At 41.0% G+C, this 10,437-nt stretch overlaps 2 protein-coding genes across 2 annotated transcripts; one reads left to right on the top strand and one right to left on the bottom strand.

Moving 5' to 3' along the window:
- Positions 1–176: 176 nt before the first annotated feature.
- Positions 177–5,706, bottom strand: itk (IL2 inducible T cell kinase; the record flags this gene model as incomplete). Its single annotated transcript, XM_079229217.1, has 17 exons — positions 177–537; positions 637–794; positions 1,089–1,207; positions 1,325–1,389; positions 1,486–1,702; positions 1,790–1,958; positions 2,190–2,264; positions 2,413–2,555; positions 3,023–3,102; positions 3,543–3,597; positions 3,711–3,776; positions 3,877–4,028; positions 4,530–4,567; positions 4,873–4,998; positions 5,105–5,186; positions 5,315–5,419; positions 5,569–5,706. 17 exons carry the CDS (start codon positions 5,704–5,706, stop codon positions 472–474), a joined length of 1,854 nt encoding a protein of 617 aa, XP_079085343.1. The 3' UTR covers positions 177–471.
- A 1,906-nt stretch (positions 5,707–7,612) lies between these two features.
- On the top strand, positions 7,613–9,722 carry med7 (mediator complex subunit 7). The gene is made up of 2 exons (XM_079228938.1): positions 7,613–7,717; positions 8,698–9,722. The coding sequence occupies exon 2, from the start codon at positions 8,707–8,709 to the stop codon at positions 9,466–9,468; it is 762 nt and encodes a 253-aa protein (XP_079085064.1). The 5' UTR covers positions 7,613–7,717; positions 8,698–8,706; the 3' UTR covers positions 9,469–9,722.
- Positions 9,723–10,437: the final 715 nt, after the last annotated feature.

The following is a 10,437-nucleotide window of genomic DNA, read 5'->3' as shown; positions in this document are numbered from 1 at the left end:
CTACACCTGCACAGCAGAACGCCTGGCTCGGACTGACAGAGGGAGACTGATGATGAGCTTGAATAGCACAGTAGAGGGTTACGATGTGCAGTGGTTTGAAGACTTTCAATATTGTACTGCTGAAAAAAGCGTGTGCGGTATAAAAAAAAAACACTTAGAACATTTCATGACAATTGATCCATTTAATTATCAATGGTTTAACCCATAGACCACCTCACCTGTTTAATGTATAAGAACCTGTGGAGAATATGTGACACCTCCAGGTAAACGAGCAGTAAGCAGCAGTAGCTGTGTGAATGGACCGGGAGCCTTCTCAGGAATATGAAACCGATAAAGTGCAAAACCAAGGAATTGTGTTTTGTAATCATCTCAACCAAAACAGTGTCACTGGCATTTGACAGGCAATTGGCAATATATCAATAAATACAATAAATTAGCTGTTTTTGTAGTTTTCAAACTCAAATCGTATCTTCAAGGGTCTGAGAGGGAGGCCAGCTCATGCAGGAGGCAAGAAAAGGACGGCCGATCTTCTGGTTTCTGAGAATGTGAAAAAAGCGTTATTGCAAAGTGTTTTGCACATTGTGCGTGTATGTGTGTTTTTTATTTTGATGTCAGCAGTTCCTTTCTTGTGCCCACCTCCTTCCAGCACCACTCCATGAGCAGGTGGATGGCGTCTGGGGCCAAGCGTGGCTTCAGGAGCCGCAGGCCTTTGTTCAGGGACTCCACAACATCAACATTAGAGCGGTTCTCGTAAGGAAGACGGCCCTCGTTATACACCTCCCACATGAGCACACCTGAGCAGGGGAGAGCGGGGAGACTCCAAATTGTTATAGAATAAACACACCTCTGGAGAGATTGACTCTTGTTCAGTTCAACCAAAATTCCTTCTTAGTGTGTCTGGTTTATCATTTGCATGTTTGTGTAAGCTTTTTTGCGTACACTATTTTAAATGATTATGACAAGACACATATATATCAATAGTTCAAAATAGTCAAAGGAGGGATGTTGTATGACTCAAAAGACAACAAGTCCGACACTCAAACAAACACAATAAGTGAAAGGCACAGAGACAGACAGGATGAACACACCGAATGACCAGACGTCGGACTTGCTGCTGAACTTGTAGTACTTGATGACCTCAGGGGCCGACCACTTGATGGGGAACTTGGAGCACTGGGAGCTTGTGTACTGATCATCGAGCACAAATCTACGGTACGGAGACATCATTACACAGCTGACTTTGGGCTATAAGCATAATAAATATCGTGGTTCAAAGGTTCCACTCAACATGGTGGACATTACAGAGAGTCAGGAAGGAGCATACCTGGTCATGCCGAAGTCAGAGACCTTCACCTCTTTGTTCTTTGAAACTAGACAGTTCCTGGCCGCCTGCAGAAGAACGAGAAACAGAGGAAGGATTAACTATGTTAACAGAGTGGAGGTCCATGAAGTGTATCGTAAAACATTCTGATCCGTTGGTTTTACCAGATCTCTGTGGATGAAGTTGGAGGTCTCCAGGTAAGCCATCCCCTCACTGACATCCACACACATCCCCGACATCGTTTCCTGAGACAAATGGCCTTTCCTGGCTCGCAGGTAGTCTGACAGACAGCCGCTGTCCATGAACTCAAACACCAGACACATGGGGGAACACTGGGTGCGCACGCCGTAGAACCGAACCACCTTTCCATGGGACAGCCTCCTGTGCAAACACACGCAGACACACACATAAGCACAGTGGCTCGTTCTGCCTGACCAATGGGAGGGCAACTCCATGAATTGCACTTACATCATGACCCTTGCCTCTTCTTTAAATTCCTCGTCTGACATGCCCCCTTCTCTCATCGTCTTCACTGCCACCTTCTTGTCCCTCCACCTCCCTTCCAGCACGAGCCCAAACTGGCCGCTGCCCAACTCCTGACCCAAGGTCAGCTCCCCGGGGTCTATTTCCCACTGATCTGTTGAGCAGCAAACACTGATAATCTTGTGTTGAGATAAGGATGACATGAGATGAATCAATTACAATCAAATAGTTATGAAAGTTCCAGGTTTGTTGCACAACACCAAACAGTCAGATAATTGCACCCTGTGAGTTAGCCTCCATGAGAACCACTAGAGGTCAGAAGAAATCATCAATTCATTGTTTTCAGCTTTAGCTGACCCATTTATACACCAGCACATCGTCTCACCTTTTAAGGGATCAGCGATGTCCTGAGAGCTGCCTCCATCTTGAGATACCGGGTGACGCAAACGAGTTATCAGACCTGCCACACAGATGACACGTCAATATTGTATAATTGTACATACATATCGATTACCCTTTGATGTGCTGTTTATTCAGCTGAACTTCCTTTTGGCAACCAATTTTTGGTTGCGTTCATACTGTGGCATCCAGGAAGCCAGCAAACTTACCGGCAGCATTGTGTCGGTGATAATGGATAAGCTCAGGAATGGTGCTGAACAGGTACTTCTCTGCCAGGTAGAACCTGGCCTCACCGGTTTCTGCCTGTCTAATTTGATAATGTTTCACTCTTGGATTCTTCTCCCCATTAGACCTAAAAGTAGCAAAGAGACACTTTTATGCAACCAATCACACGTTAGCAAAGGGAGCATTCTAAGTGTGTATGTTCGCAGTAAATAACAATCAGCAGTATATGAGATGAGAAGAATGCCATTGATTTCAGGTCACGTTCCTTCTAAATATTGGCCCCACCAGGCGTGTCGACCTAGTTCTTCTGGAGCAAACAGGTTCATATGGTTTTACTGTGCCGATGTTGATGCAGTTTTCTAATTGGGAGGGCAGGTCAAGGGTGGAGACGTAAGTGCATCTATGTGTGAATGTGAGAGAATGTGTATACAAGGCTGTTCTTAAATGAACCCTGGTAAAAACTAACTACTAACTAGACAACTGTCATCAAATAAATCAGATGTATTTATGTTATCTATGTATGTTTAGCACCATATAATCTACAAATCATATGTCATTAAACCAGCTAAATACATAAGAAGAAAGTAAAATTACCCCGGTGCTTTGGTGAAGACTGACACTGTGTAGACGCCTGCCTGCCTCGAGTCACGCATCATGAATGCGCCTTCTTTGCCCTAAAAGTAGAAACGGCATAATATTATCACGATAAAAAAACAACACATTTGTAATGTTCGACGTGTTTTTTTATATTGTTGGTTAGATATTCAGCTGATACCAGGGTTGTCCTCGCATTTATTTTCAGTAATAGATGATGGATTGCTGTTCTGCTTCCCGCTTGCGAAATCGAGCAAAAGACTTCTCAGCAGGAAATTCAACATTGTGGTTGTGAGACATTTTTACGTGTCCCATGTCATCTCACATTGGTGTTGCGCAGGTGCATGTGCATTTGCATTCACTTTGCAAATGCAAGACTGCTGTAGGTGGCACAGTCACAGCAAAAGTGCACTGCGTCGCACGGGGGCAACATCCGGCTAATTGTCATGAGAATGATTATTTTTAACATGTTTGCTGATGAAATCATCACTGGATCCCAAAACACTGGCATAGTTTTTACCTCTTTCATTAACAAATCCTCTGCCCACCCTCTGGTTATGCTTTTGTTGTACCATCTGTGAGAAGACAAATTAACCACACATGAGTTAATTGTATAAACAGAGACTGGATTTTGCAAATATCCACATGTTAACAAGGAGAAGCACAGAGCAGAGAAACTACAACTCACTCAAATCTCTGAAAGTTGTTGCCAGATTTTTCCGCTACGTACGTACTGGGTACAAAGCCTGTGTTTCTGATGGAGGGTCAGGAAAAAGTATTTGTTAATAGCACACTCATAATCATCCTTATTTGCAGTGTTAGTTGTTTGGAAGCCTGGGATCTTGGTGTCTTACCCCTTGTGATCCCGTACGGCCCACCAGTCACAGTGGCAGCTGTTGACCAGGGTGTACTCCTGGTCTTTCTGAAGGGGCAGGTCATCCTCTTTGAGCGGCGTGTAGTCCTGCAGGGCGACGACCATACTCTCTTCTGCATCATGCAGTCCCATCTGGCAGAGATAGCGAAAAGATAATCTAATGATCTCAAATCTATAAGGGATATTATTCTACCATATGAATTCCATCAAACCCGTCTGTCTTAGCAATATATTCCATGTGTAACACTTTTAAAAACACAAAATGCTTCACAGTGAGAGAAAAGGCACGGAGCATACAAAACACACAACAGATGTGAACGCCCCAAAGAAATGTACTTAACCGTAACAAACTAAATCGCAATGCTATTTGGGTCATATTAGATTGAACAATGAGCATAATATGATGTTTTAAAACACCCATGAATGCATCAGCTAGAGAGGAGGCCCAGCGATCACGGGATATGAACAAAACAAGACAGCAGACCGAGCTGTGAGATCATGTCTGCCCGGACCAAATGTGCATACCGTACATGCAGCAGAATAAAAGTTATTTTTATGTAAACGCTGCAATTTGAAGGGTATTGCCGAACACGATAATATTTCAACAGTTGTGTATGCTTTTGAAAGTTGTACCTCTGGACCAGGGAGTTGGGGAAGTGGCTTTTTAGAAGCTGTGGAATGAGAAACACGTAATTAGTGAATGAATTTGTGACACCAAAAATGTACAAAATAGCAGTTTCACACTGGATTTGATCGGTTTCTTAGTTATGTGGCACTGTCAAATGCAGATAAAGATTGGCCTCAAGCACATGTTGGAAAAATCACGTTACATTATTTACGTGAGATGTTTTCCATGCATGATGTCACACACATTGTATATACACACAATATATATATATATATATATATATATATATATATATATATATATATATATATATATATATATAAGGAGAAGAGACTAAACAATACATACCAAAACCCACTGGGTCATATGCATGACAACCTGTCGCCAGTTTCGCTGCTTGTTGGCAACATCTCCATTTCCCATCCATCCAGAAGTTTGGGTGGTATTTAGCCACCAAATTGTTACGCTTTGTCTCTAAATCAGACATAATAAATAATATATTTTGCAATATCGAGCTTATATATTACAATAAAGGGTTCTCAGTAATTGTGTGTGCATACGACGTGGTAAAATTGCTCACCCTCTTTCAGAGCCCTGACCCATCTCTGACGGCAATCGTTGTCTGGGGCGAAAATGTAGAGGTAGTAGTTGTTGTGAAGAACCTGTCGAGACGTTTGCATTTGAGAAAATATGTTTGTTCTTGTGTAATGTCCCACTAATACGACACGCTGAATCACACCCTAAACTTACTCTACGTAACACCATATTTCACTGTTGTGTATAACCTCACCTGAAAAGGGTACTTATAGTTGCATGGTATGGGAAGTTCGCTACACACAATCTCCACACATTTGATTCTGGACAGCTCAATGCAACCTTTCAGCATGGGCTTTCTCTGAAAGAACACAATCTTAACTTTATGTCTGCTGTGCACACTGTGGCTGTGATTCAAATAGTTTGTTTCCTTTGAGGCCACGTGTACAGACTCAGCCTACAGATTGCATCATTTCAAATCATAATATAGTATATTAAGTGCATACTTACTCCCAGGCGGGGTTCAGAGTACTTCAGGTCTTGGGTGTCCAATACAAAAAACCTCTCCTTGTAATTGCATGGTGATGTTCTCTTCTTTTGTTGAGATTTTTTGATCAGAGTTCCCTTCATAATCACCCGGGGGAACATGGTGACAGCTATGTATAAGTTAAGAAAAACACTGTCGGCGGCTTATGGAGAGAGAAACGAGGAAAAAAAAACAAGTGGATGATAACATGACAGAAGTCGTGGAGCTTCCGGCATGAAGTTGTTGCACTCGGTAAACCACATCCTTACGGCATACAGTGGGTTGTGCTTGCACTCTCTCTCACACACACACACACACACACACACACACACACACACACACACACACACACACACACACACACACACACACACACACACACACACACACCGTACAAGCACTCACTTGTATTGCTATGTTGCAATAAGCCAGTGTGTGCAGCAATAGGAAACTTTAATCTCTGCATTTTGTAAATTTTTCCACTAAAAGTATGCACCTTGTATTGTACCCTGTCAATACAAATGTAAAGACTGGATAGGGGTGTTAATTTAAAAAAGAAAAATATTGAGAGCATATTTACTCAATAAATAAACAACACCTTTAACTTTAAACTGACATGAAAACAAGATTACCTACTATGTATTCTAACTGACGTTTTGGGCAAAGCAAGGTCATTTCCACATTTGCTGAGACCATGACAAAGGTTTTGGAGAGACTACTTTTGTGTTATATAATGTTGTTTGGTGTGATTTGCTTTATTTATTTGATGAAGCCTCACTGTCCTCACTGTCCTGAAAAGAAAAGTGAAACTATTCAGCCTCACAACACATGGAATAGCACCACCATCAGGAATAGTACTCCTATTTAGCCTGAGGGTAGAAATGTTGGATGAGAACGGACTACTATCTGGTCTGGCTCAATTTTCAATGGTTAGGCATTGTTTTGTAAAAAAAAAAAAAGAAAGAAAATCAGGGTTATGGATAAAAAAAATACATATTAACATTTAGTAGGGGTAAAGGTATTTCTATTCAATATTTCTATTAATTTGAACGGTATAAAAGTATTATATCACATATATTCACTCTATTGTAAGATTATTAAAAACAATAATCACATTTTTCAAAATAAACTTCCATGCCTTTTTCTGAAGACTGGGAAATGTAAATAAATGATGTTCAATTTGAGCATTTGAATATCTACTTTCTCATTATCAAAACGTTTTTTTTTTGTATTTCCATGATTAAACAAAATCAGGATGATGGACTTAATACAATAATGTCCACAACTGCAAAATGATCCTGGACTTACCTTTTAGTGACATTGTTTGAGGCTATATCACATATGACTGACTTTACAACTGACAAATGACTTTCTTAACTAATACATTTTCAGTTTGCTATTGTAATGTTCATTAACATTGCTAATTTCTGTACTTTTGATACCTGTTACAATATTGTGCAATTGTATACCTCAAGCAACTGATGATGGTTGTGTCCTGCCGTTATTATTATTATTTTAACTCTGTAAATCATTTTGTGCTCCTTGCTTGAAAAGTGTTCAAATAATCTCTAATAATAATGATTATTATTATTACTAGTAGTAGTAGTAGCAGCAGTATTGCCATATAATCAATGATAGTGGAAGCAATATTATTCCAGGTTATTATCCATACGAAGGCCGTTTTAGCTAATGCAGCCTAATGCCATACAAATGACAACATAATGAATTAACGTTCCTGTATGTACGTTTTATTATCATAAGGGACAGACATGTTTTATAATGAGCGAGCTACAAATTATGCCTTAAAAAGAAGCCTTCCTTTTTACGTAGCATCCAAGAATCAAGCTTTTATCACTACAAAACAATATTGGCATTATAAACAAAAAAACATGTTTGTTCAGCCGGCTCTGCATTTGTCACGCTTCCAAATATTACGAATACGTTCAGTACGCCATTCAGGTACAGGCCAATCCGCACGACCCAAATGTCATCACGTGTATAGTTCAGCCAATGAGATTGGGGCAGAGACGAGCATTGATGTCAGTGAATGGAAGGAGCTAAGCTAGTCATTAGATGCCTGTGACATTTCATATCTAAGGTCTGCATTCAGCAACTAAGGAGGCATTTCAAGAGGTGTGTAGAATAATCATCGCTGTGTTCTCTTCTTCTGCATTCGCTTAGTTTGTGGTAATGTTCCCGACGTAACTATGATGGGTACCCGAGGCTAGCAAATGTACTGCTAGCCCAATACTAGCCACATAGCTAGTTAGCTTAGCTACATTCTTCTCTAACCCCCAGTGGCTCTGCTAACACTTAACGTTACATCTAACGCTAGTTATAGACCGGGACACACATTCGACAACGTTTATATCGTTTTAGCTAGTTATTGATGGCACGTGCTCACCAATAATTGTGTGGGCAATTACGCACTAACGTAGCATCGCTCGCTCATCACGTTAGCCTCTCCTGGTCTGACAACTAGCATGCTAACTTTGTCCTCGCATACTTTTTATGGGGAAGCTCTGCGAGTAGAAGCGGCCAAAGGTTGCCTCGGTTGACGGCCAAAGCACAACGTTTCAAGTTGTTTTCCAAAGGTTGAAAACTAACTATATATATATATATATATATATATATATATATCATCTGCAAACTACCATGTGTGTCTGCAGCGGTCACAAAACCATAACAATGAGTTTTATTATATTATTTAACCAACAAAACATAAGAAATCCATGAAACGCATCTCATATTTGAATTGAACTACTCGTCATATTTTAGTAGTAGGCTATATGAACACTGAACTATTGGACCGGTCACAGCAATACAAGTTAAGCTTACTTAACACATTATTGATGTAGTTTTCAATACTGAGAGCATTCTTTGTATTGAGCGTGTGCACTCTTGACTATTGGCCTGGAGTGTTACAAAACTTGGGTACTCTTTTATAATATTTTTTTTTGCTTTTATAATATATATTTTTGGTTGTATAGAGGAAACCTAAAGTGGCATTTAAACTCACAACCGTACAAATTGCAACTTATTTCTTTATTTTATTGTATTTATTTTGAAAGTGAAGAAAACCCACTGATTTAACATTTTTGTTACTGTTTCAGGTCAGCATCATGGGTGAACCACAGCAGGTTAGTGCCCTGCCTCCTCCACCGATGCAGTACATCAAAGAGTACACAGATGAAAACATCCGCAAGGGTCTGGCTCCTAAGCCGCCTCCACCCATCAGAGACAGCTACATGATGTTTGGCAACCAGTTCCAGTGTGATGAACTCATCATCCGGCCGCTGGAGAGCCAAGGCATTGAGAGGCTCCATCCTATGCAGTTTGACCACAAACGGGAGCTTAAGAAGCTCAACATGTCCATTCTTGTGAACTTTCTGGACCTGCTGGACATCCTTATCAAGAGCCCTGGAAGTATAAAGCGCGAGGAGAAACTGGAGGACTTGAAGCTTCTGTTTGTACATATGCACCACCTGATAAATGAGTACCGGCCACATCAAGCCAGGGAGACATTGAGGGTGATGATGGAGGTGCAGAAGAGGCAGAGGCTGGAGACAGCTGAGAGGTTCCAGAAACATCTAGAGAGGGTGGTGGAGATGATCCAGGGGTGCCTTGCCTCGTTACCTGATGACTTGCCACAGATTGAGGGTCCGGATAGTGCCGGTGATGTGACGAGGAGCGTGTCTGCAGGAGCTAGCATTGGTTCATCTGGACCGACCCCCAGGCTGAAAACTGAGCCAATGGATGTAGAGGAGGCCGGTGCCAGCTGTATGGCAGCAGGTCACCAGGACAAGAGCATCCCTACTTCAAAGAAAGGCAACATGTTGGACAAGGATGCTGCCATGTGCAATATTATTGATGAAATTGCTTAAGTTATCTGTTGAGTAGTTGTGTTTCTTTTTTTGTACGGATAAACTGTTTATTCTGTTTTTTTGTATGCTTTGTACATAGTAAGTATGAAAACGTTTGCTGTGTTTTCACTGGGCCTGGAATTCTATCTGGAGTTGGATGGCGTTTTATTTAAAAGCCATTTTGTAGATATTAACGGTTCCTGTGAATATATTTGAAGAATGCAAATATTACACAGACCAACTGGGGTGGCAACTTCCTGTTTTTGTAATAAAACCAATAAAGACATTTCCGATTTCATTAGGAGTGCAATTTCGTCGCTATAGTTTTCATCAGTGTTGACATTCCATCATGTACACAAATAATTTAAGACCTGTTGCACACTATCTAGAGAGAGCTCATGGAAACAGTATGTATAGACTTACCCCTAACTTTACTTTTGGTGGTAACACAGAACAATATAAACAGTACTGTGTTTCCTTGTTTGTCTCACAAACAAGCAGCAGCAGCACTTGTTTAATGTTATCAACTCTACCAAGCATGCATCTCCTTAGAATAGTTATAATTTCCTTAATACAACACAGTACATTTGAATGTTTAAACCTATCTATTTGCATGACTTCTGTGACAACCGGCAAATTCACTGGTTTGTGAACAATAATTCAGTAAACGGTGAGGGCGTGTTCGCAGAGAGTCAACATAAATAACGTTGCAGGGTTGAAAATGACAAACGTGTCTGCTGAGAAATGTGTGCTTGGGGAAAACTGCCTATGGCACATTTGTGACTCATGGAATCTATAACAAGTGTGTGTTATAATAAGCACTATCTTGGTGGCCCCTCTGAGGCCACAGGCTACACAAATATGAATGTTAAGAAGTGTCTGTGTTTGGCCGGCCGGGGGCTCCACCGTTGACCGAAATGACTTCCATAAGACGGGCTCCACCTGACACACACTGACTTGTGTAACAGACGCACAGAGGTCTAATACACG

Source organism: Taurulus bubalis (genome assembly GCF_910589615.1).
Source record: "Taurulus bubalis genome assembly, chromosome: 13".
NCBI classification, from domain to species: Eukaryota; Metazoa; Chordata; class Actinopteri; order Perciformes; family Cottidae; genus Taurulus; species Taurulus bubalis.
The sequence above is the reverse complement of the archived record's forward strand: the minus strand, read 5'-3'. Positions and strand labels throughout refer to the sequence as shown.